Consider the following 26,358-nt stretch of genomic DNA (forward strand, 5'->3'; position numbering starts at 1 on the left):
GCAGCAGCAGCAGCAGCAGCAGCAAGAAATAATAAAAAGATGTCCGTAGTTACTTAAAAAGTCCATTTCGATTTATTGAATTTTTCTCAATTTTACCAACTGGAAAACAAAAATCCACCGGTACAGAAACTTTGGTTGGTATCGGAGAGGTAGGACCCCCCGTTTAGCAGTTTAATCATCATCATTCACATCCAATCCCAGAGTTTCTTCCGGTATCCCCCACCGCACTCCATTTTAAGACAAGGACCACAATTTGCTTCCTACAGAGCAACTGGCTGGGAGTTCTCCCAGATGAAACCTCATTTCAGAGGGTTTGTCTGCATCCTGGCACGGGCCCCCCAATGGATCCCCATTGGGCTCCTAAGAAGGGTACCCACATACCAGGAAAATGAAAACAAAGGGTGCTAAAAACACCCTACCTACTTTTGGATCTTCACTTGGCCACGGGTGAGTCCTTCCACGGTTCTGGGGAGAGAAAATGATCAGATACCCACTAACGTTTGCAAAGCAAGCTGGTATTAAAGGTGCAAGAGCGAAGTTCAAACCAAAAGAGGACATTAAACAGGGGGGCTATTTACCCCACAAGGGGAGGGTGTGTCCAGAAGGTCCTTAACCACAGACCCAACGTGGGAAAACGTTCGGATTCTCTCCTGGACCTTGGCTTACGGGGCGGTGAGGCGGGCATTCCCAAGTGACAAACGCGTGGTGCAGTAGCATCGGGCATCGTACAAAACCATGGTTTAAAAACAAGTACAAAAGAACAACAACATGAAAAATGTCCTGCTGTGTTTCCTCCTCGTCGGACAAGTCCAAAAGGCACGTAGCAAGGCGGGGAGCAAGAGCCGCCAGCTAAAAGCCGGGTATGTGTTTGCCGCTCAGATCAGAACAATTCAAAATTGCCCCGTTCACGCAGGAACCCGGTAGTTGCAGTGGTTACACTCTGACTCACTCAGCGGCAGGGGGATGCTGGGTTTACGCCCAAGTTCCTTTTCGGTGCACGGTGCCAGCGGTCTCGGCTTGAAGAAGTCGGAGACGTAGCGGACCTGCGACAAAGGGGGCTCGAGTGAGAAGACGCCGGAGAGGCAGCAGTTGGAAGAGGAGGAGGTCGGGGCGGTCTGAGGAAGCTTGGGGCCCTCACTTACATGCAGCCCTGGACTAACAAGCAGGGGGATTCTGGGAAAAGATGTTGAATGCCTGCCCTCCCCACCTCTGTGGCCTCACAGCACACGGGGAATGGCGGGCTTGCTAGTAGCAGCCTTCCTTGGGCAATGGTGGTGGCCCAGGGCCGCAGGGCATCATGGTGAGAGGGGTCTGGTCTGGGCATTGGGGTGACTTGGCACGGCTGGGCATTGGGCAGGTTGGCAGCAGCCCCAGGGCCAAGGCGGCCATTGAAATAAGGAGAAGAGCCACTCCGTGGGTCCCAGGCACTCCTGGCGCATCACAGCAACGCCCTTTCTCCTCTGCTGACCCCCCAGAACCAGACGGAGCTTTGCATTCTGGAGGAACCAGGGCTGTGCCCAGCGAGAGTCCCCCTTGGTCTCTGGGCAAAACGCCTCAAGGCACCTGATCAAAGCAAGCCACAGGCCTGTCTCTGATGCCCACAGCCTCCTCTCTCCGCATGTGCGTGCACACCCACACGCGTGGGATTTGGGGCCAGGTTCTTCGTTCTGCCAAGATGCAGACAGGCAGGAGGTCCTGGTCTCTCTGCTGCCCCCTCCGTGGCGCAGCCAGCCTGGCCCTCCTGGCCCTGAGGGGAGCGGAGACTCCTTGCCCAGGGCTGCCGTGGACCCTCAGCCCAGCAGGCAGGAGGGCCCCCTCCCCCTGTGCTCCCTGGCTGCTGGAGGGCGGTCCTGGTCTCCGTCACTCGCAGGTCCCGCCCTCCTCCGACGCCCCCCCCCCGTGTCCTGGGAATGTGCCCCTCTGGCCCAGCCGGGATGGAGAAGCAGCGGAGCAGGAGAGTGCCCGAGACCCCGTGGGCCAGGGCATCCGTGAGCAGAGTGTGGGGAGGAGATGTGGGGAGAGCCCTTGCTAGGGGGACCCACTTTTCGGGCCCTCTCCAGCTGCACCAGCTGCAACCCCCTTAAGCCGGCCAGGAAGAGCCGCTCCCGCCTGGGGACTCGGCCAGCTCGGCTGTTGCGGGGAATCCGGGAGAGCGGAGTCCCGAGTCTGGAGGGGGCCGGGCTGGCTCTGCAGGGCTGATGGGAGCGCCCAGGCAGAAGCGGGTTGGCGGAACCGAGCCGGTGAGCGAATCCCATTGGCTGAGCCGCTGCGAGGTCAGAGAATGTTTGTTCGCAGACATTCGCGCCCATGAAGCGGGAGCCGGCTAAGGGGGACCGGACCGGTCAAGGTATGTACCATTTGGGGTCCAGGGAGAAACATGGAATCCCCCTTCCAAAGCCTTGGGGAGGCCCCAATTGAATTGCTGAGTGTGAAATGTCCCATTTCACGCGTGAAACAACTCTTCAGGTGCAAAACACCATCTTAACGTGCCCTGAGCTTAAACAAAACCCCTTTACCCTTGGAATTGAGATCTTCTGAACTGAAACCATTTCCCAAATGCTCCAGACAGCCCACCCGGCCCTCTCAACAGCAGCTCTGCAATTCAAAACGAGGTGTTTTCAATTTGAACTGTTCAGCACACCCCTGATACTAGCTCTCCTTCGTCCCTTTCAGTTTAAGGAAATGTAAAAGCCCAGTGCAGTTTGCTTCCTGGTCCTGCGGCCCATTTTTGCCCTTGGCGGGCCAGGGAAAGATCTGGCCCTCCCAAAAGGGACGTTCTCCCAGGATAAACCCACCTCTGAGAAGACAGAGAATGCGTTGGGGCAAAATTCCATTTTTTGGAAGCGTGAGCGGGGCTGAACGCAGAGGGAAAGGGTACCACCCAGCAATTCCTGGGCCAAAGCGAGGCTGGAGGACACCTATCCAGAGAGTGAGAAGACGACACCAGCAGAACCAGTGAAGTTTCTCTGCTCTGCTACCACCCCTTGGCTTACAGTGAGGACGGCGATGAGTGCTCCCTGCAGGAGGCCAACCAGCACATCGCTCCAGTGGTGCTTGTAGTCCGACACGCGGCTGTAGCCCACGTAGATGGCGAAGGAGAAGAGGAAGAACTGGATCGTCGGGCGCAGCAGCCGAGCCCATCTGCCGACCAGGCGGGCCTGGACGTAAAGCTAGAAACAAAGAGGGCAGGACATGAGAAAGGAAGGGGCCCCGGAGATGGAAGCCGCTGTAGCGCCCTGCCGGAGGACAGCGATCTGGCAAGAGAAGGTCTTCGTTCGCCCAACAGGGCTGAACCTGATGAATTCTGAACCGAGCCGGATTCCGCCAAGCCTTTGAGTCCGAAACGAACCCCAAGGGCTGGATTCGCCCAACGAGGCCATGGGGAATAAGGGGGCACACAAATCAAGCAAGAAAGCAAATAAATAAAGGAAGGAAGGAAGTCAGTAAATAAATAACCATGCAACATCCCCCTCCCCATTTTAAACAAAAGCTAATCAAACTTTGGCCCCCGTCACCAAGGGTTTTTTTTTTTTAGTTGACTTTGTTAGCAAGCATGTGGTGGGAACAGGCCCACTGTTGGTGCCCCAGTTGGTTCCTTGTTAATGGATTAGAAAAGCCAGAAACCAAACCTCCCGTCTGCAGCGGGCAAAACCAGCGCTCTGTGACTGAGCTACCAATTCTGCTGCTGAATGGCGGGACTTGCTTTCCATCAAAGTTCTGGGAAGTTTATCCAGGAAGGTGCATGGTCAGAGATAATAACCTTGCCCCCCGCCCCAGCCTCCAACCCCAAACATGGCATTCTGAAATGGCAGAGCCAGGAAAACTCTAACTTCTGATCAAATTGTCCGTGCACGCAGAAAGGAACTTGGTGGCTGCGTTCACACAGCACCCTTTAGCAACTGACTGAATTAACCCATTATCTGCGGTTTGCATGAGGCACCAAACCACATGGCTGCCTTTGCCCAATACACAAAGGCAAATACAGGCAGTCCTCACTTAACAACCATTTGTTTAGTGACTGTTTGAAGTTACAAAGGGACTTACAACCGGTCCTCGCACTTACAACCATCGCGGCACCCCTGCAGTCACGTGATCGCGATCCGGGTGCTTGGCAACCGGCTTGCACTTACGACGGTTGCAGCGTCCCAGGGTCACATGATTACCATTTGCAGTCTTCCCAGCTGACTTCCAGCAAGCAAAATCAATGGGGAACCGCGTGATCTGCTTAATGGCCACGGTGATTCGCTTAATGACCGCTGCGAAAAAGGTTGTAAAATTGGGTGTGACTCACTTAACAACCGCCCTGCTTAACAATGAATTTTCCAGTCCCTATTGTGGTTGTTAAGTGAGGACTACCTGTAAAGAAAATTAACCAAGTTGAATAGCTTGTGTGAATGCAGCCACTTTCACTGATCTGGTTAGAGATGAACCAGTCACTGACTCAGATCATTAGCCTACTTTCCTCAATGTCATCTATATATTGATTAGCAGGGTTTTTCCACATTTCCAGTCTTCCCTGGAATACTGAATGGGGACCTTTGAATGCCAGGTAGTGTGTGGGCCCTGAAGTTGGGCCTCTTTAATAAAAATAAAGACAGACCCCTGTGTTCCTCCTTATTACAATCAGGGCTTGATACAGAGAGGCAGCTGGTTTATATTCACACAATCCACTAGCCCCTTAACTGACCTGGGTTTAATGTGAAACCAGTTATGCGGTTGGTTCCTGGATCCGCCTTTCCTGCTCTGAGCAGTATCGGCAATTCAGAATTTAGGTAGAGAAAGTCTTTAGGTAGGGAAAGCAGAACATCTGCTCCCTAATTTTTTAAAAGTGTTTTTAATTATTTATCTTTTTTAAGAACCAGCTTTGGGAACTCAGTCCAGATCTCCTCCTGATCTGTGGGAACGCTGGCTGTTTGGTAGATCTCCCCAATCCTTCCTCCTTGATCCTTTGACCTGCAAAGGAATCTGCCTCCCTCGGTCCCTAAAGCAGCCCCCACCCAGCTTGGCCTCCCTCCTGACAACCCAGAGAACCCTTTGAGCCCCGCGATTCGCTCACTCACCGCTAAAAACACCATGCAGTACATCCCAAATGAAGAATGTCCAGAATAGAATGATAATCTAGAAAAAAAGAAATATATATATATTTCAATGAATGAATGAATGAATGAATGAATGAATGGATTGGCTGATACTTTCTCCCTCCTGAATGGAGCCTCCCCAAATTCTCACTGCGGAGAAGCTGCGCCTCTTCCGGATCAGACCCGGCTTCAGCTTCTGCCTTGTAATAAAAGTTCTTAGCTGGAAAAGGTGCTACCGGACACTGCCTGATTTTATTGACTGCAACAAGGTGTCCTTCCAAGCTCTTGGCCCCCCACTCTCCTCCTGCCTCTTGGGGTGGGGAACACAATCTTCCCCATCACCCTTGGCTTCTGCTAACCCTTCAGGAAACAGACCCCACGAGGACGACAGGAACCTTACTTTTCTGTTACGGGACATAGTAACAGAATTTTGAAAGCCTGGCACCGTCTCCCTTTGTCCCCTCTTATACCAAAGAGAACCAAGGCAGGGGAATCTTGAGTTTCTTTCCCACCCCTTGTCTTTCCCAGGGCTGAGCGGATGTTTATTCAACCATTCTTACGTTCCTTCTTCAAGTTCATCTCCAGAGGCTCAGCTTCCCTTATTATGGGAAGCGTGGAGAGCCACACCGATGTCCTTGGAGAAATTACACAGACTGTTGGAAAAACATGCTTTAAGCCTGGGAAATGAGAGTGGAAGGATTGAAAGGGGCCCTGGAGGTCATCTAACCCATCCTTTGCCCAGTTCAGAAATCCTTAATGCCAGCATTCCTGATTCCTGACCATCCTGCCTCGGTTTAAACACCTCCAGCAAAGGAGTTATTCTTATCAATAAATACAGACGCAAGGGTTCGTTCATAAGTTCATCTTTCATCAATTAAGACCTATACTGAATCCTCTTTATTCATTAACGATTATGAATCATTATCAGCTGTTGACTGTTTCCTATTAACCATCACCATCGTCTGTTTATAACTGTACTGATTTTCAGACTTGCTGGAAAATTCAGTTCAGACTCCCCTTCATCTGTTCCTGACACAGAATTTATTCTTTTGCATATATTTCCCCCCTTGAGGGACATTATACCCAAACCTCCTTTTAGCAGATTGTGACGCAATGAGCTTTGCACGCTGACCAAATTTCTGCTGCGATGTCTGTCGTTTGCCTGATGATGTCATTGGGCAAGTACGGCATTTGCAGGACCAACGAAGGCATTTGGGTAACATCAGCATCACCCCAATGACCCAGTTGGACCCAAACGATATCACGTTTGGCCTTTGAGTAAATCCTCACGAGTTTACGGACATTAATTAAGAGAAGCAGTTTGGTGTAGTGGTTAAGGCATCAGGCTAGAAACCAGGAGACCCTGAGTTTGAGTCCCGCCTTAGGCATGAAGCCAGTTGGGTGGCCTCGGGCCAGTCACTCTGACTCAGCCCTAGGAAGGAGGCAACGGCAAACCCCTCCTGAAATCTTACCAAGAAAACTGGAGGGACTTGTCCAGGCAGTCTCCAGGAGTCAAGACTGACTCAAAGGAATTAAAAAAAAAAATTGGCTAATTAGTTAATTATGGATACAGGTAGCCCTCCTTTAGCAGCTGCCTCGTTCAGCGACCATTCACAGTTACAACGGTGCTGAAAAGTAGCTTACAAAAAATCCTTGCATTTACGACCTTCGCAGGTCTGTAAAATAAAGGAAAGCTGAAGTCAGATCGTAAGCCCAGTCACAGTTTCACTTAACAACCAAGTTGCCGATCCCAATTGTGGCTGCTAAAGGAGGACGACCTGTACCTGTTTCCCCCAAAGCAAGATTTCACTGAACGGTTGTGTTCCAATATGGAACACACAGATGCAATACAGAAGCAGGTGAGCTAGACGAACCTTGCAGGAGGAAACGCCTCCAACGGTGGGGCACTTACCTGGACTCTGTGATGTCTCTGAGGTTGCCCTGGCACACGTCTTCCACCTGGACGTAAACCGAGCAATTCACTTTTGTCCAGTCAGGGTCACAGACCGCCAGGAAATTGGGCCGCAGACGCCCGATCATGTACTTTGCCAAGTCGGTCAGCGACTGGCTGACCGCACTGCCGAACAGGAATGTCCCAATAACTTTGTACAGGGCAGCCAGATAATTATTAAACTGGGAGCGGGAGTACAACCGTTCTGTGTAGACCAGGTACGCCTCGCCGGCTGAAATCTAGCAAGTAGAGGAAACAACAAGAAGAAAAGCTCCAGGGACGTCCCTACACCCTCCCTCCTCAACTTCCACCCAAAAACAAGCCGATGGGGCAAGCTGGTGGTGAGGCAACTGGCCCTAAATTGTCTTGTGAGCTCCCAGGGCTGAAGGTGCATCTATGGACCCTCCTTGCTCGCTCATTTCCAATGCAAGAAGGACCAGCTGTGGTCTTAAATTAGCCAGGTTCAAGGCCCCACGCTCAGCTCCGGTTCACACCACGCGCTGAACTGGGTCCACGGTAGGGGACCCTGCAGTGTGTGAACCCGCCAACCCCGTCACTCCTGGGGAAACAGAAGGGCAACTTCCACGCAAAACTTTTCCAGTCTGAGACAAACCACTTTATCCTGTTTGGCCACTTTGGGCCAGTCCCTCTCTCTCAGCCCAGCCCACCTCACAGGGTTGTTGTGGGGAAAGCAAGAGGAGGAAGGAGTACGAGGTATGTTTGCTGCCTTGAGTGAGTTATAAAAATAATAAAGGCAGGATAAAAAAAATTAATCTAATCTAATCTAATCTAATCCAATTGAGTCTGAAACTTTAATTAAGTAGGGGCAAGCTCTAGCCAGGCGGTCCATCAGGAAAAAGAGATTGAGATGTACGGTGGCTGAAAAAGACAAGATACCCAGTTCAAAACTGGCCGAAGGTTCTTGCCCCCCTCCACATTTATAAAACAATAATATAGAGGAGGCGTTGGTGTTAAGCTCAAACATTTATGTTTCTTTTCATATCATCCAAACCATTAAATACACTCTGCTCAGTATCTTTTACTAATGTTATATTGAGCAATAATTGTATATCCTCAGTAATTATCTGTTCATTCACACTTAATATCTTTTTGGAAAATACACCTTTGTTTCAAATCAGACAAAAGGATTATAATAAACCCAAACCAAAAAGAAAAAAAAAATCCAAGCACAAAGGACAGTTGGTGTACTTCTTAAAAGAGGGAAATGAAGATCTCTCTCTAGCTATCCATTCCTGTATATGCTGTATTATTGTTAAATAAAGTTTTAACTGTTTTATTTTTTTAAAAAAACTGGCTACAGGTAATGTAGCAGTCCTTCATTAATTCTTGGGCTGGCAGATCCGAGAATAAGGAAAGCATCATGACCTTCCCTGGATCAGTTTCTCAGAAGAGGGGCCAAGTAAAAACTAGCCATAAATTTGAAAGATGGGAAAGAAAAGGAAATTTTTCCAAATGTGACAAATAGACTTTCCATCTCATCTGATAAAAGAGTCCTTAGCTCAATGTTTCTCAACCTTGGCCACTTGAAGAAGTGTGGACTTCAACTCCCAGAATTCCACACAGCTTGGAGATGTGTGGACTTCAACTCCCAGAGTTCCACACAGCTTGAAGAAGTGTGGACTTCAACTCCCAGAATTCCACACAGCTTGAAGATGTGTGGACTTCAACTCCCAGAGTTCCACACAGCTTGAAGATGTGTGGACTTCAACTCCCAGAATTCCCTAGCCAGCTATGCTGGCTGGGGAATTCTGGGAGTTGAAGTCCACACTTCTTCAAGTTGCCAAGATTGAGAAACACTGCCTTACCCTGTCAATCTGAGATGATGCTCAAAAAACTTAACAAAATTCCATAATAATGGGCTGGAGACTTGCTCATTCAATTCTCAAGATTTCTATTTTCTTTTTCCCTGAGTTAAACCCAATGAATGAAACTGTGCAAATCTTTTATTATTAGTATTATTTTACATGTATTATTTTTGTATCAATCTTTAATCTTAAAAAAAAAAGGAAACTTAAAAAATTAAAATACCAACTAGACATCCCAACTAAGAAGGAAAAGAAAAAAAAATCTGCCTTATATTTTATACTTATCAATAGTCACTGGTATACCAGTGAATTCACGACCATACAGGATATTATTGCAAGACATCTCGGAATCTTTGCCATAATAACCCATACTGCTGCATCCTTTGATCGGTAGAGAATACGGCCTTTTCCAAAACAGAGAGATCACCCATTCCTTGACATCTGGAATACTGCAATTTCACTTTTCCAATTTCTTAATATTCTTTTTGCCACCACCACCCCAGTTCCCCGCTCGATTCAACCACCAAATCCTGCCTCCCCAGCTCTTTTAGGAGCTCTGCAAAACCGTCCCTAGATTTGAAAATTTCGTCAAGAGAGGAGCGAACAGCCATTGGTCTTACTATGAGAACCGTGCAAGAAATGGTCACTCCGGCCATCACCCCATGCGTAATGGTGTCCGACTTGTACGGATAGCGGATGGAAGTGTCATCACAGTAGAAACCCCGTTTGTAGGGAGAATTCACCAAGCTCAGGATGGCGAAAGGAAGAGAGGCTGCAAGGCAGAACAGAAACAGCGTTCAACGGGGCCCCCTGCCAACTTTTATCTCGAACCCATCACTGCCCAGGCGCTACATAAATCAAATTATGGTCAGCATGGCAATGACAACTGTTCAGGCCCTGCTGTTTTTTGCCACCTTGACACAAGTTGTTTATGCACCAAAGAAATTGTCCTTTACATTTTCTGGCTGCGCTTAACCTTTCCAGCTCAAAAGCAACCCATCAGAATAGCATCATCTTCTGGTTCCGGAGGGACAGGACCTCTTCTACTGAATTGGACCAGCTAAATGTTTTCTTGCAAAGAAAAAAAACACCCACGTTCCTGCCCACAGAGTAGTATACAGGTTGCTAGAGTGCTGGATGAGAAGATCTAACAATTGTTTAGGCTGACCTTAGAAGAGTGAGCCTTTGATGTGATGCTGCAGCAGAAAGGTCAAATACAATCCTTTACTTCATTGAAGAAAGAATTGCAAAAATAGTCTCCATGGCTCTGACCATCCTAATGGGGATTATTTGATGTCCACAACAACAGAGAGGGATTATCTACCCTCGGTTCTGACCCTTTTGGCTTATAAGGCTCTCCCCCCTGTGACAGCCATAATCTTGATAGCATCACCCAAGTTAAATACCACCTCAGATGGAGCCCTAACCTCAGCAAGAAAACCACTGTTTTTTAAATACCCACAGATGCTGAATCGAAGGCATCTTGCATTGCAATCTAAATCCCACGTATATCATATTTTTAGTTTTATGTGGATCTCAGAAATAGCGAGCCTTTGATGTGATGCTGCAGCAGAAATGTTAAACACAATCCTTGGAAGAAAGAATTACAAATTGGAAAAGGGAAACATTGGCACTGATCTTTTGATTGCTGCATTCATGCCTGGGTCTTCCATTTCTGAGAAGGAAGAATTTAGGTTGGCAAAGGGGAACATTTTTAGCAAGGCAGATCTGGCCTAGGGATTTCTTCCGCCTCAGCAATTCAAACTCTCCCCCCGGTATAATTTTATTGTAACCTGAGCATTGTAACCATGATACATTAATATACGAGGATCAAACCCTGTTTTCTTAGCTTCATTTCACTACAGGCCACATGCCTCTGCTTAAGTCCCTGCAGCGACTGACTAATCTCATCAAAACAGCCGTGTTCAACGTCATTCAACAGGTCGGTCAAAGACCTGGCAAATGCATTCACCCGTAGGTAGTCAATCTGGTTAAGAACAAACCTTTCAATCTGCGAACCGAGCCCATTCGATTGGTTTTTGGTTCAAAGTACGGTGGGAACCCAAAAGACACGCAGCGGCTTTGCAAGGGCAGACATCGGGGGGCGGGGGGAGAAAGGGTTCAATTGATTCCCATGACCGATCAGAATCGGAAAATTAGATCGGCCGCTAAAACTGCTCATAGCGGGGTTTGAAATGCAGGGAAGGCGCTATTAATGGGTCCTGCCAGGCACAGATGCTGAAAGCTGGTGTCAGCCGAGAATGCCCGTCATTATTCCAAAGAGAGAGACTAGAATTCACTTTTCCTTGATGATACGATGATGCTTTTATTCCTGAAGGAGTAGAACAAACCAAGATGGCCGTGTCTTCCAGCGGTGTTCCCTGGAAACCCAAGTTCCAGGCAGGAACCTAGAATTACCCACCTAACGTCATCAAAATCCGCATTGATATATTTCTTGTAAAATTGCATTTAATCCCTTCGTTACTCCACCTAATGTGCTAAAAACTCTAGGGATGAATTGCAAGGTCTTTTCCATAATCTAACCATTTTGATCGTCGGCTACGTGCAATTTTTCCATTCTTTTTCCTCCATCAAATCAAAACCTTTATTGGGGCCTTTAGGCCAGAGAGCACTCTAATAAAAATACTCTGGTTTCTCTTCAGATCGTATAAACGTTTTGCCTTTTCCCCCTCCATTCTGCTGCCCCCAGGCATTGCCACACGGACAAAAAGTTCTCTTTTTTCCTCCCGCTTTACGGCTCTATTTGGTTCACTTCGTTCTAGAGAGCTAATATCCCATAAAACGCTGACATAATTTGCAACGACATTTTCAATGGGATGATTATACCACATTCGGGAAACTGGAAAAGACACAGTGAGTTGGTAATCCGTGTGGGGGACGACAATGATTTCAATTTACAAGCCACCTAATTGTTGCACGCACAAAAATGTAAAAAACAGGAGAAAAAACCCTTTTCCTGAAAGCTAGCGAGGCTGGGGCCGTGCAGAGTTTTGTGGGAAACTGGGTTTCCAGAAAGCAGAAGTGTGACCGAGATGGTATTTGGCGAACGGCTTGGACAAGTCCTTGAGGACTTCTTGGCATCATTTTGCCCTTATCTTCTTTTTCCCAGGGCCGAGAGTGACTAACTGGCCGAAAGTCACCCAGCTGGCTTCGTGCCTAAGGCAGAATTTGAACTCACGGCCTCCGGGTCTCTAGCCGGGTGACTAACCACTGCACCAAACTGGTTCTCTAATAAGTACATATTAATAATAGATTTTCCTGCACACTAGCCTGCCTCCCCGAGCCTTGCTTAGTGTGGCTCTCTTGAGGAAACACGTTTTTTGTTTGCACGTGGTGCATCCTTCTAGATCACTACGGGGACGAGTCCCTGCAGTTTTCTCGGCAGGATTTTTGGAAGTGGTTTGCCCTTGTCGTCTTCTTTCTTGGAGAGAGGGGGGCTGGCCCAAAGTCCCCCAGCTAAGGCAGGACTCGAACTCAGGACCTCCTGGTTTCTCGCCTGGTGGCTTAAACCACTCCACCAACCTGGCTCTCAGTAGTATCATCCCTCCCCAGAAAAAGCATTATGAGACCTGGAAATCAAAGGACAGGCCAAAGCAAAGCGGGCAAGGCTGGACTTTTAATTCTCTTCACGGTTGGGGAGTAAAAGGATCCAGGCTCCAACAAGGCCTTCCTGTGTGCTACGCTTGGCTCCTCGTTTCTTGCTCAATGGGTCTGCTGCAGAAAAGGGGGCTTGGGGGACCTGCTCCCCCGTTTGGGTTCCGGTCCCAAGGACACCGGCTCTGTACCCTGTGCTTGTCCAAAAGAATTCAAAAGGACAGTTTGGCTCCTGTTTTCCAAGTCTTTTGATGGATGAACGGTTGTAAGGCAAGGTTGTGGTTTGTTTGGACCAGGGTTTCTCAACCTTGGCCACTTGAACATGGGTGGACTCCAACTCCCAGAACTCCCCAGCCAGCATCAACTTTAAGATGCGTGGACTCCAACTCCCAGAACTCCCCAGCCAGCATCAACTTTAAGATGCGTGGACTCCAACTCCCAGAACTCCCCAGCCAGCATCAACTTTAAGATGCGTGGACTCCAACTCCCAGAACTCCCCAGCCAGCATCAACTTTAAGACGTGTGGACTCCAACTCCCAGAATTCCCCAGCCAACATGGCTGGCTGGGGAATTCTGGGAGTTGAAGTCCACACGTCTTAAAGTTGCCAAGGTTGAGAAACCCTGGTTTGGACCCTAAGCTTCAGTCCACCCAGGTTGGTAAGTTGGACCTGCAGCAAAATTCAGCAGCTGCTCTTCTTCATCCAGGAACCTCCTTTTTATTTCTCCTCCATTTTCCATTCCTTCTACGGATTTTGTTGACATGTCTGTTGTTTTAAGTATGTGGGTGTTTCTTTGCATACACAGGCTGCTTTAGTTATATAAGGAACAGTCTTCCCATTGGATATCCAGTTTTTTTCTTCTTTTTTTAAAAAAAGTTGTTTTTCTTGAGATTCTTCAAGCCAGCTGTGGCATGAATCAATAAAATTAAGGACATGCCTTGTTTTCTCCCCCAAACATACACTACTCCACCACAACCACATTTCTGGAATTTTCACATTTTAGGAAGCTATCTGTGGTTCATCCCGTCCTGGAGATTAAGTAGCCCGTGCAACTTTCCCCCCTTTTTGGACAATTCTGCTGAATGAGTACACTTAAAAAATATTCTGCAGAATTCTTTTCTATATTAGGGTGTACTCCGATCCAAATGTTGGGTTTCTCAACGCGTCTAAAATAAATAACCCGGTTCCATTAAGAAGACTCTCAAAGGCGGCCCATCTTTTTCTTTTTAATTTAATCAAGCTATTTGCAGATAACAGGAGTCCTGGCGTCCTATACAGAATCCTTTTGATTTTGCAGCCCTGCGAGAACCGATCACGAGATTCTGGTGAGTAACTCTGGCCCCTGATAAAATTTGGTGCAAGGAACACAATTCTACGAGGGCTGAGTTCATCCCTTTCAAAAGATTCAGGGTATCGCTTAAAAATCAGGCTCTCCTCCAGCCATGTTAAGGTCCCCTCCCTGTCACCACCTCTGATACTCTTACGCTCCATTGTTAATTTTTTAAAAAAAATTGTGATCTCATTCCGGCAGAACTTCTAAAAGCAACAGTGACGTTGGCCTTGCCATTCACACCCACAGCTCCTCCTGTGCCCAAGTGTGCAAATCCTCAACAGCAACCCCGATCTTTTCAAAAGGGGTGACGGATCTCATTACAACCCCTAACCAGCTTCCTAACCAAATTACACGCCCGTTTGGCATCTTCATGCAAAGTGGATGGATTGGATCGCTAAAGATAAGATCTGAGATGTGGAACAAACTAGCTTTAGCTCACCCTTTTTGTATTTTTGACCAAGGTATTACCCCCCACCAGAAATATATTCTAGCAACCTCCTGGGGATCTTACTCTGATGTCTGGCTTGCTGTTTGGCAAGGGGCTATGGCAGAAACCCAGCCTGTATGAATGGGAAGGGACTTCAGAGGTCACCTAGCTCAACCTTCCTGCTGGGTGCAGGAATCTGCTAAACCACCCTGGATGGGTGGCCCTCGCCCTGTTTGAAACTCTGCAGTGAGGGGGACCACCCCAGTTCTCAGCAGATACTTCCACCGCTTAACAGCTCAACCATGAGGACCTGCTTCCTAATTTCAGGCTGACTCTTTTTTGAATTTCAACTCAACGGCTCTTCTGCTTTTGGTTTCAGCAGAGAACTGCAAGTAACAGCCTTTTAGACAACATTTCTTAACCTTGGCAACTTTAAAACGATGTGTAAACGTTGCAAACTATAGTTCAAACCAGTGTTTCTCAATCGTAACAACTTTAAGACAAGTGGACTTCAACTCCCAGGATTCCCCAGCCAGCATGGCTGGCTGGGGAATCCTGGCAGTTGAAGTCCACCGTCTTAAAGTGGCCGAGGTTGAGAAACACTGGTGTAGTGGTTACAGTGCCAGAGCAGGAAAACCCAGTTCAAATTCTTGTTCAGATAACCTTGGAGTAGTCAACCCTACCCTGGGGTTAAACAAATCACTTAAAAAAAAAAATCACTTAAAAAAAAAATTCACTAGGGGTAATTCTGCAGGTTCCATCAGCCTTAAGCCTGCACCTCCAGGGTTATCTGCCTGAACAAGGAGGGCAAAGAAGGGCTGCTCAGGTGTTCAGAAGTGACCTGCCCCAGGCTGCTAAGCCACGATGGGAAGAGGAAGAACCCAAAGATTTCCTGAACCAAACAGACCTTTCTGCCACTAAAGATGTGTACTCTAGACCTTCCAACATACCTTTGTTGAAATTCACCCAACCTTTGTGCTCAAGTTCCTGCTGACCTCGCTGAAAGTCACCTAACCGGTTTTACAGGCAAAATGGAAGAATTGCAACACAGGGAGGAATTAAGTTCACTTTGATGTCCAACCAAAGAAGGAAAGGTCCTTCCCCCCTTCCTTTCTGGGATGTCTGCATGTGAGTGGCAGACAAACAGGATCCTAATTGGTTGGCACGAGTGCTCCCACATCAGGGGTGGGCCTTGCCTGCACCCCAACATTCATTTCCTGCTTTGCACAGCTCGGGTGCAGAGCTGAGGGCAGCCTATGGCTCGAAATGCCCATTTTCTTCTTGTACAGAATTCTGCCTCCCCACATAAACTCTGAAAATGTATTTTGGCTCTCCCTAGTACAAAACCCCATGTCGTCACTTGGTTACTTGCTTCATGTCAACCATGCCAGAAATGCCTCTCTGACATTTCCAACTGTGAGCGCCTCCTGGTTCAACATTCTCCAGGGCTCTCCAAACGTTTCTCCACCATGCTGACCCAAAACGGAGGCTGATGGCGGGGATCTTTGGGCCCTGGGCTATGGGGCTTCCAGATCTTGTGGCAGGACATCCCATAGCCTAAACTGCAATCCCACATGTGCTTCCCAGGAGTGAGATCTACTGACCTTGGAGTCCCAAGATGCCCCAGGACTACCCTCTGTATTGGCCCCATGCAAAAGGAGTGTGGCCTCTTGAATCTCAGAGACTACAGCAAGTTGGCCACAAAAGATATTTATAACTTTCTCTCCCACACAGAACCTCTGTGATTTGTGCTCCCCCGCAGGTGATCCCAAAAAACTCATCCTTCCTAAAATGCGGATCTGTTATTTATAGTTTGCTTACACATCACACACAGGGAAACAAAGGAAATTCTAAGTTACAGGCCATTTTAAGCTCTCGTTTGTGTGCTAATCTGTTCCCAGACTAAAAATACAGATGCTCAAGACGTGGGTCTAACCAAAACAGCTGCAACGTCACCCTTCACCTCCGACTGCACCCAATTTAGGTGGCAGGGGTGAGAAGCAAAGGCCAGACGTGCAACGGAGGTGGCCGCTGCTGAAAATTAAAACCTTGGTGCTCTTTTTAAAGGGCACTTTTAAAATTACGGAGTCGGAAATCACTATTTTGGGGACAAGACTGTTGTCTCTTTCCATCTTCTCCTGGGCGGAGCAAGTCAAAACTGGATTGTTTGAGAGGGAGAGGAAGGAAGGAAGGAAGGAAGGAAGGAAGGAAGGAAGGAAGGAAGGAAGGAAGGAAGGAAGGAAGGAAGGAAGGAAGGAAGGAAGGAAGGAAGGAAGGAAGGAAGGAAGGAAGGAAGGAAGGAAGGAAGGAAGGAAGGAAGGAAAGAAAGAAAGAAAGAAAGAAAGAAAGAAAGAAAGAAAGAAAGAAAGAAAGAAGGAAGGAAGGAAGGAAGGAAGGAAGGAAGGAAGGAAGGAAGGAAGGAAGGAAGGAAGGAAGGAAGGAAGGAAGGAAGGAAGGAAGGAAGGAAGGAAGGAAAGAAAGAAAGAAAGAAAGAAAGAAAGAAAGAAAGAAAGAAAGAAAGAAAGAAAGAAAGAAAGAAAGAAAGAAGGAAGGAAGGAAGGAAGGAAGGAAGGAAGGAAGGAAGGAAGGAAGGAAGAAAGAAAGAATCAATCCAAGGATGCTTATAAGCAAAAATGGCTTTAAAAAGCTTATTTATAGTAACCAGGGTAGTGTGGACATCATTTCCAGCTCTGCAAAGAACAGTCCCAGTGACCTTGATGCATTAAAGACAAAGGAGGAGAGACAAGAAGCAGTTTTAAAATACAAGCTGGATGGTAAATCGGGAAAGAAAGGAGGGAGGGGAGGAAGGAAGAAAAGAAGGAAAGTGTAGAGAAAGTGAGAAATGAGGTTTTGTTCATATGTTTTAATGTGGAGCATCCCCAAAAAAGAAAAGAAAAAAAACCCAAGTTGTTCAATTTGTTCATCTCATCGCTATTCAGAGGAGCCTCTAAAATACAGCCATTTATTTGCAGTTCATTTCACTGATATCGCATGGGCCTGCTCTTAATGGCTTTACGTGGTTCCCTTTTTAAAGCTTTGGGGGGGGGGCTTTCTCTGAGGATTCCCTTCTTCCATCGTTCTTAGGGGTTCAAATAACGCAATTAAAGAATGCAATGTATTATTTACATTAATTGTATTGGATGTATGTTCTAGTCCCGCTTGGAAGATGCCTGATGCATTGCAAGCGCGGCGTTCCGTTGATTTTTTTCCAACTCTCAGACAAAGCAGCCGCCGAAACTTGTTGGGACTCAGTTATAATAAAGCCTCCTTTGCACCAACTCTCCTCCTCTGAGAAATGATTCAGCTGGAACTAGGAAAGTGCTCTGAAGCCATCTTGTATTTAAGGATCTGCCTTTTAAGGCTCTTCTCAAAGGCCGGGGAAGATTTGTTTGCCTTTTCGAATTCAAGTGTGACTCATTTAGCCCCCTTCCAAGAAACAAAAGAGTCGATAGAGAAGGAGACCTGCCAATCTATATAGGCCTTCTAAAAGCAGCCACATTTCAGATCCAGATCGGCTAGGAACTTGGCTAAGCTATTATCAATTAATGAAATCTGGTTAGCTAAATCAAATTGCTGCCCCGGGGCCAAATCCGGCCTCCAGGTTGCCGACCCTGAGACAAAATCAACGGCTGGGATATTAGGTTCCCTTCCTCTTCCAAATCAGCGCATCGACAAATCTTTAAAAGGAGACAACTTTCTCCAACTTAAAAAACAAAAACAACCCCAAAAAGGCCATCACATGACTGACAAGGAGGGAAAGAATTGCTCAATCCAGGTGGAATTTCTCCATTCCAGACGTGCTCCACCAAGTACCTACAAGAGTCCTCTTAACGGCATTCTCCGTAGCATATAAACAAGCCGCACCCCAACGCACACTTGATCAGGTTTGACCCAAGCCCAACATGCTGGCTTTTCGATTGGAATTTTTCTTTCCAAAGCCCAGGTCTGAAAATTTAGGACTGGTTTTTTCATCCCGTCCTGCTTCTCCCACCCTGGATGGGGAGGACGTCCCACTCCTGTCCTGAGGCTTGTGGCAAAAAAAAGTCCAAACGTAAAAAGCCTTATGAAAACACGTTCAGCCTGAACATGTCCAATCTGTGCCACCCGGGCCCCTGACTTTGTCGCAAGGTCCAACGGTTCGAAGGGCAGACGCTCCCGAGTCGTCAGGCACAGAAGGGCTGGGTGAGATAATGAAATCAATATTAGCCGCTCAAAATACATTGTGTGACTGGAACGGTAACGTTGAAAAGAGCCATGCGTGGGCTGGATGTACTTCTCAGAAGAGATATCTCTGGTGCCACTTCAGAAGACGCATTTGCTCCATCCTGTGAAAGGAGACCATTTTTGGAGACCTTATCCCTTCTCTGCTTTCCCTTGCCACCTTTTTAATAAAACTGTTCCGTGGTCTACCTGTTCAAGTTTTTGTTTTTATTGTTGCATTTTCATGCATGTATTGCAATCTGTTCCATGCTGATTAGATGTTGAGGAAGGCTGGATGGGAAGAAGATGCGGGTGGTTTGAAAGGTGGAAGAAGAAACATCTATAACCTGCGTTAGGCTGATGACGCTCTTCTGGTGGCTGAAAACGCAACGGATCTGCAAGCTCTAGTAATGAAAGCCAAGGAGCACGGTGAAAAAAATGAGAAAACAATTAAATATAAAGACCACCAAACTTATAAGAGGTGTGGCAAACAGCCTTAGAATTGACAATGAAGATATTGAAGTGGTGGAGAGGTTCTCCTTTTAGGACTGACCATCAACAGTAAAGGAACCAGCAGTCAAGAAATCTATCAAGGCTAACAGTTGATAGATACACAGATGCTGGGAGGTGTCCATACCTACAAAGATCAGAATTGTGCAAGCCACAGTCTTCCCTGTGACCCTCTATGGAAGCAAAAGTTGGACTTTGATGGAGTAGGACAGGAAGTGTATTGATAGTTCTGACCTTTAATATTGGAGAAGACTCCTGAGAATTCTGTGGACAGCCAAGAAAACAAACTGATGGATCATTGAACAAATCAGCCCAGAGTTCTCCCTTGAGGCCCCGATGACCAGGCTCAAATTATATTTTGGACACACGCTGCGAAGACCTAGCTCCGTTGAAAAATCCATAATGCTGGGAAATGTAGAAGAAAAAAGAAGAGGATGATCAGCCCCAAGGTGGATGGACTCCCACCACTGGGAGACCTAAAGGACCAAGTTGGAGACAGACCTGAAGGACCAGGTTAGGAACGGATCATCATGGAGAAAATCTATCTATGTGGTCGCCAAGAGTCAACACCGAATTGTTGGGACATAATCCATCAAGTGTTCACAGTGACTTGATAGCACATTCTCAGTTGTAATCCACTTCAAGATATAGTAAATACAAAATAATACATTTCTTCCTATGTGAGAAAAGAAAATGCTTCACATTAAAAAGGGTAAGGAAGCTTCTTCTTAGAAGCAGAATTCTCACCTGCAGGAGGGCAGAAAATGCTTCTTCTTAAAGGGGGAGAGAAAGCTTCTTCTTAGAAGAGGCATCCTTTCTAGTGTAAGGAGAGAAAGTTTTCTTAAAAAGGAAGGGAAAGCTTCTTAGAAGAAGCATTCTTTCTTGCGCAGGGCTAGGAAACACTTCTTCAAAGGGGGAGAAAGCTGCTTCTTAGAAGAGGCATTCTTAGAAGAGGCATTTCTTCCAGTATAAGGAGATGAAACCTTAAAAAGGGGGGGGGGCTTCATCTCAGAAGAGGCATTCTCTGTTACGTAAGGAAAGCAAATGCTTCTTCCGGGAAAAGCATCTTCTTAGCACTCAAGGAAGCTAACAAGGAACTATAAATAGAAGAACAAAGGCAGAGTTGAAACAATACTCATCAAAATTAAAAATTAGAATAGCATTAAGAGATTCAAAAACACATTCAGCAGCCAATCAAATTAAATGGCAAACACCAATGGAATAAAAATGGCCTTAGATTGCTGGTGGCAGGGTAAGAAAGATGGTTTGGCCTCCCTTGGCAAGAGTCTAGGCGCAGCGATTGAGAAGGTCTGCCAAGATCTCAAAAGCTGGATGAAGGACGAAGGAAAACTTCCTGGAACTGGAATGGGAGCTTCGGTTCTTGGCAAAATCCTTTGTCCTTCCCATCAACCAGCCCACGGGGAATAAATTAGGCTTTTGCCAAATGGCTGTTTTTGCTAATCTTGTTCCCTTCCCGTCAACCCTCGTCCCAAAATACAGACAAACACACTCCAGGATATTATCAGATTCCAAATAAAGCAGACACGTTGTGCAGAACAAAACCACTTCTCTCTCTCTCTCTCTCTCACACACACACACACATCCATTCCTTTAATTGATCGGCTGAAAGTCTCCCAAATCTGGAGCACTCTACCTTAATGGCCCACGCATCCTTGGGTATTTATAGAAAAAACACTTCTTCCCAAGACTAAAGTCTTACACTCTTAACTTTCCAAAGTATATTTAACTCAAAGGTGGTTTTATTTCTCTTCTCTCTCCATCCCACCTCTCGTTAAACATCACTTAGGTTGTCTAGGTCCGGATGTGTTAGAGCTACAAATTTAATACCCATGACATGCATTCAATGCCGGGAGCTTTGTTCCAGAAACATCAGGAGGGTGAAAGGCTGGGGAAAAGTGTACTGTAATCTAATAAACAAACACCCTGGAGAAAAAGCTATGCCAAGTTTACAATACGTAATTCACTTGAATGACAAGCACCAACATGCAGATATGCCAAAAAATAAAGTTATGGTTAGTGTCAGTTCACATATTAATTTCCTGGTTCTCTCGCTACAGGGCAAAGTTGCAGGCAGATCTAAAGTCCCAAAGTCACTGTCACGGAGGAGGAAACTTAAAACACACACACGCACACACCCAAAGCTGAAAAGAATATGTGCAATTAAAAATGTGCGAAGGAAAAAAAACTCCTAAATTTGCTTAAGCACGTATTTTAGCTGTATTGTTTCCTTTTTAGCGATATATTTTTTATCTTACTCCAGAAGGAAGGGGCAAAATGTCCTTACATTTCTTTCATACATTCATATTTAAAAGAGAAGAGGAGCACTTTTGAGGGATCAGATCCAGCGCCAGAAGCATGGGGTCCCACGTCAGATTTGCTTTCTGCCGAGTTTAGAATTCCTTTCTTTCTTTTTAATAAAAGCAGCCATGTCCAGATGATTCATCAACTGGCACTGGGAGGGTGTGGAAACTGATCTTTTATACCTGCCAGGTGAGCTCTGTAGTTTTCCTTTTTGTTCTTTTTCGATAAACCCAGTTTTCTGGAAAGCCAAGCTCGCTGTAGCGGATGGCTGCCTTCCCACCGGAGACATCTCAAGGATCTTTTCGTGTCACCTCCCTTGGCCATGACTTTGGTGACCACCATACCCCAAGCGGGCAGACCCACCCGAGAGATCAAACACAACAGGGAGCGGAGAACCATTATTTGGGGTTTTTTTTACATTTTATCGGATGTTTGTGGAGTTGGCGGAGGGTTAAGAGGCACATGGAATGCCCCTTTCTCCTCCGATCGGCTCTAGACATGAATAGAGCCCCTGACCCACCACCCACATCAGACTCCAACACCGCTTTTTATTCTACAGAAATTGTCCCTTCCTCGGCTGACATTTAAGGCTGGAAACGTGGGGGAGAGTTTGGGCAAGGGGCAAAAGGAGAATTAGTTGCTTAGGGTTGGGATCATTCAAGGCCGTTTGAACCAGTGTTTCTCGACCTCGGCAACTTTAAGATGTGTGGACTTCAACTCCCAGAATTCCCCAGCCAGCCATGAATTCTGGGAGTTGAAGTCCACAAATGCTGGCTAGGGAATTCTGGGAGTCGAAGTCCACACATCTTAAACTGGCCAAGTTTGAAAAACCCTGAATTATAGGGTGAGTAGAGGTCCTGGGGCACTCCAGATTTGCTGAGTTACAACACCCTTTGACTCCGAACACAGAGTGAGGCGGGGGGACCAAGTTCCCTACCACCATACTAAGGTGCGCAAATGTATTCATTTGATTTATATCTCAACTTTCATTTAGGAGCTGAAGGCAGCCTGCATAAGGCTTGCTCCTCCCATTTTTCCTCCACAATGCCCCTGTGAGGTAGGCTGGGCTGAGAGGGAGGGATTGGCCCAAAGTCAGCCAATGAGCTTCTGTGCCCGAGGAGGGATTAGAGGTTAATCCAGCCCCTTCCCACTATGCCACACTGTCTTTTGGGCTGAGGAGGGGGGACTGGTCCAAAGCCCCACACCATTGCCCTCATTCCTAGTCCTAACCCAGTGTTCCTCAACCTCAGCCCCTTTAAGATGTGTGGACTTCAACTCCCAGAATCCCCCCAGCTGGGGGAATTCTGGGAGTTGAAGTCCACACATCTTAAAGGGGCTGAGGTTGAGGAACACTGTCCTAACCACTAAAACACCCTGGGTTTCTTCCATACTTTGGAAACTTTGATGTACTGATATCACACGGGCCACGTCTGGAGGTTTTCTTTTGAGACTGATGGCCAAACAGTTGGAAAAAAGTCATAGAACTTTTGTTTTTATATACGATAACTGCGGCGAGATCCTTGTAAGCACAAAGATGGAAAGATTTAGCACTACCCACCACGCAGGAACAGTCGGTGAAGATGACGGAACGTGCTGAGATGGCCAAATTGACTTTTTTGATTTTGAAAAGACAATATCTATGTTTACTGCTGGCTGGAAACTCCTTATAGACTTTTTGCATGAAACAGAAAAAAATGAACTTATGAGTTATGGTTTTGATGATTAAAAATAGATTATAGAAAAAAGGGTTATATTGTAACCACAGAGCAAGAGGCAAATTTATAATTGTACTTATAACTGCTGCGAAGATACTTCTCTGAATCTTTTTTCTTTCTTTGCTGTTGCACTTTCAGCTCTTTGATTTTTTTTTTCTTACTCTGTATTAGTTTCTATTCGTTTTTATCTTCTTGCTTAACATTTTTAATAAAAAATCACATGCGCCCTGGCTTAGCACACAGGATGTGCTTGTCTCGCTCTGTCTGAGCATCACCCCTCCAAAAACACGTTTCCCCTATTTGGCTGGGCTGCCCAGCTTTAATCCTACAGAACCAGCTTTAATCCAACCAGATGATGTTCAACCCTCACAACAATGCATATTAGATGCTTGGAACTCACTGCCACAAGACACACTGAAAGTGGGGGACCAAAATGTTCAGGAAAAGGAATCAGATCTCTAGATGGATGAATTTGTCTATCAACAGGCTGTTAGCCACCATACTTCAACAGAACCACCCTTTAGCAAGCTGCTGGAGTTACGCTGCCTTCCTTCTCATGTATTGATTAGGATGATCTATACCCCCCTATTGATACTGGCACTATTTATATCAGCACTAGCTGCATTCCCATCTCAGTTTGATGCCTGTCTGTTCAAAAACCATCCGGGCAAAACATTTCAGACCGGTTAACAAGAAATTGGAGCCAGCATTCTGAACTAAAGGTACTCCTATGCTTTTTGCATCCTGTCTTTTTAAAAAAAAAAATCCTTTCCAGAATTTGGGTACCACCTGGGGGTGTCTAGAGAGGATCAAGAAAGCAAAGAGGGTGCCCCAACCAACAGGACCCACACAGAAAAAGGGCAAGGGCTTCAGCAGCATGGTTCATGGCTGCCATCTTGACCCCCCTGGGGCCACCACAGCCCTGGATTCAAAGCCACACTCGTTTAACAGCAGTCTTGAGAAAGTCCCATCTCATGGCTTCCGTCCCAGTTTTCTCCACATCTGGAATCACCCCTCCATTCACCCCAGTTCAGATCCATAAGCATTTTGTTGATTTTCTGAGTGCAAGACAAAGTCCCAATCAAAATTATGCACACCAACTCCCTAAGGACAAAGCAGCACGTTGAAACAGCTGGGCGTGTCCCCCCAAAGCAATCCAAGTTCAACGCTCACTCCCACCCACCCATACCTGTCGCACTGCCCTTCTTCCAGCTAAAACAGCCCACCACACAAGGTGGTCCTGACAGGACTGAAGCAACAGCTGGCTTCCTATGACCCAGCCATAGCTTGTCCAATAGTGGTTTATAAACAAAGCACATTTGGCAGGGGTCGTGGAACACGCTTAAATCCAAACATGCTGTTTGGATATAGAAATGTTGTGCATTGGGTTCAGATCACACAGGGACCTGCAAACCAGCCAGCTTTGTCTGGAGGGCCAGGCAGTCTGTTTCGGGGGCTGCAAATGCAGAAAAGTGTGTTCTGTCACTAAGCCATGATTCAGTTAACTATGGATAAGCCTGTTGGGCTCCAAAGCTTTGCCAACTAGTTCTTGAAAGAAAGTCCATCAGGAACTTCTTCTTCCCAAGCTCATACCGTTGAGCACTGGGTTCAAGTCTTTCTCTCTGCCAGGTTGAGCACCCACACAACCCCTGCAATCACTTCAATGAAAGACACAGCCCCTGCATTTACATGACATGCTAAGCTTGTCAGTCTTCACCCAGGTTTGGTCTTTTTGCAGCTCAGGGTGTCCCACAAATTGGCCTTTGGTTAGTTCAGGGTCTTGCGTGAACTCAGAAAACGGGTTCCTCCAGGAAGCAGGCTAAGCGTGTCCTGTGAACACAGCCCTTGGGGGCAGGAGGATTTCTCGAAAGGGACAGAGAACGTGAGATGAACTGGCATTAAAACCAGAAGAGCAGGGATGCTGGGTTTGTTTGCCCCAGCACAGGGGGGGAAAGGGGGGAGCATCCCCCCCCAGCTGGTCTCAATAAAGGCAAGGCAGCAGCATTACGAGGGATGACGAATAACCCTCTGCAGCAAGGCAAATTGGTAAAGTATGGGTTTCTCGTAAGGGTTCCAGGGAGCCATCCTTCCCCAGGCACCCAAACAAGGACCAGTGACGCAGGGGGAAAAACTCCCCCCCCCGAGAAAACATGTGGATCCCCTTCCAATTCTCTGGGGCTCCGCAAAGGGCCCCTTTAAGCTCCTGACCCTCCCCTTGAGGGTCCCAACCAAAGTCATGGAAAGAAAGGAGGGAGGGAGGGGGGTGCCCAACAGATTTGGGAGTAGAAGGAAAGGCGGCTGGCCAAACTTTTCCCACCCCCTGCAGGAAAAGGCAGAGGGAAGCAGGAGACATGATGGCTAAACGACCCAGATGGAAACCAATCAGTCAGTCAGTCAATACAATGGTCTGTCTTTGGGAGGGGGATGCTAAGGGGAGCAGGCTGCAGAGTAGAGGGGAGCGCTCGGGACCCCCTTTCCCCACGGATGGGCGCATTAAGGGAGGGCCCAAACGCCGAGCCCGGCTGCGCAACTTCCCGGGGGCGTGAGAAAGAGGGGGCGCCCTTCCCTCGCCCCGGGCGGAGGGGCCGGGGGCGCGAGAGGCGGGGGCCCCGGCGTCCTTACCGACCACCAGGCACAGGACGTCCAGCGCCACGAACAGCTTGGTGCGCTCCATCGCGCCGCGCCCGCCGGTTCTGCGCGCCAGACGCTCACATCGCGCGCCCGCCGGGCGAAGGACGAGCCCCAACGCCGCCGCCGCCGCCGCCGCCGCTTCGGAGGGGAGGAAGCGGGGAGGCGGAGCCGGCCGAGGGAGGCTGGAAGGCAGCCGCGGGCGGGTGAGCTCGGCCGGGAAAGCACCGCCCTCGCCCTGCTCGCTTCTCTTCTCTTCTCCTCTCCTCTCCTCGCTTCTCTTCCCTTCCCTCTGGGGCGAGGCGCAGGGCTGGGCTTAAGCCACTCCGGCGGCGCGTGCTCCGAGCATGTGCAGAGCGCCTCGCCTCTCCGACCGCTGGGAGCCCCACCTGTGGAAAAGTGACGAGCGAGCGCCTTCGTTTTCGGAAAGCGCTTCAGGAGCCGGGATTCCTGAGCACGTGAAGAGTGACGTCGACCTCAGGGAGGAGGAATCCTTTCCGATCAGTCCACCCCAGACGGAGCATCGCGGAGCGGCGACGGAGCCTCCCCGCTTTCTCTCCTCTGTTTTGGGTTTCAACTTTATTTTAAGCGCTGGCGACAGCCTGCCGAAGAAGGAAGTTTTAAAAAAAATTTTTTTTAAAGAAAGCTTGGAATTATAAAGTTGCAGCACGTGCGACGTTCCTCCTTCAGGTTGGAGGCGAAGGAGGGTCTCCAAGCGGAGGGAGTAACTTCAGAAAGCAGCTTTAGGAACAGA

At 47.6% G+C, this 26,358-nt stretch overlaps 1 protein-coding gene across 1 annotated transcript; it reads right to left on the reverse strand.

Annotated features, from left to right (window-relative positions):
- Positions 1–49: 49 nt before the first annotated feature.
- Positions 50–26,006, reverse strand: PLPP2 (phospholipid phosphatase 2). Its single transcript, XM_088149375.1, has 6 exons — positions 25,599–26,006; positions 9,476–9,627; positions 6,991–7,268; positions 5,061–5,118; positions 2,994–3,170; positions 50–1,043 (listed from the first exon to the last, which is right to left on the reverse strand). The coding sequence occupies exons 1-6, from the start codon at positions 25,648–25,650 to the stop codon at positions 906–908; spliced, it is 855 nt and encodes a 284-aa protein (XP_088005501.1). The 5' UTR covers positions 25,651–26,006; the 3' UTR covers positions 50–905.
- Between the last annotated feature and the right edge of the window lie 352 nt (positions 26,007–26,358).

This window comes from Python bivittatus, unplaced genomic scaffold (assembly GCF_059951505.1).
Source record: "Python bivittatus isolate LINGU-HERP-01145 unplaced genomic scaffold, Pbiv_v1 ctg000580_np1212, whole genome shotgun sequence".
Taxonomy (NCBI): domain Eukaryota; kingdom Metazoa; phylum Chordata; class Lepidosauria; order Squamata; family Pythonidae; genus Python; species Python bivittatus.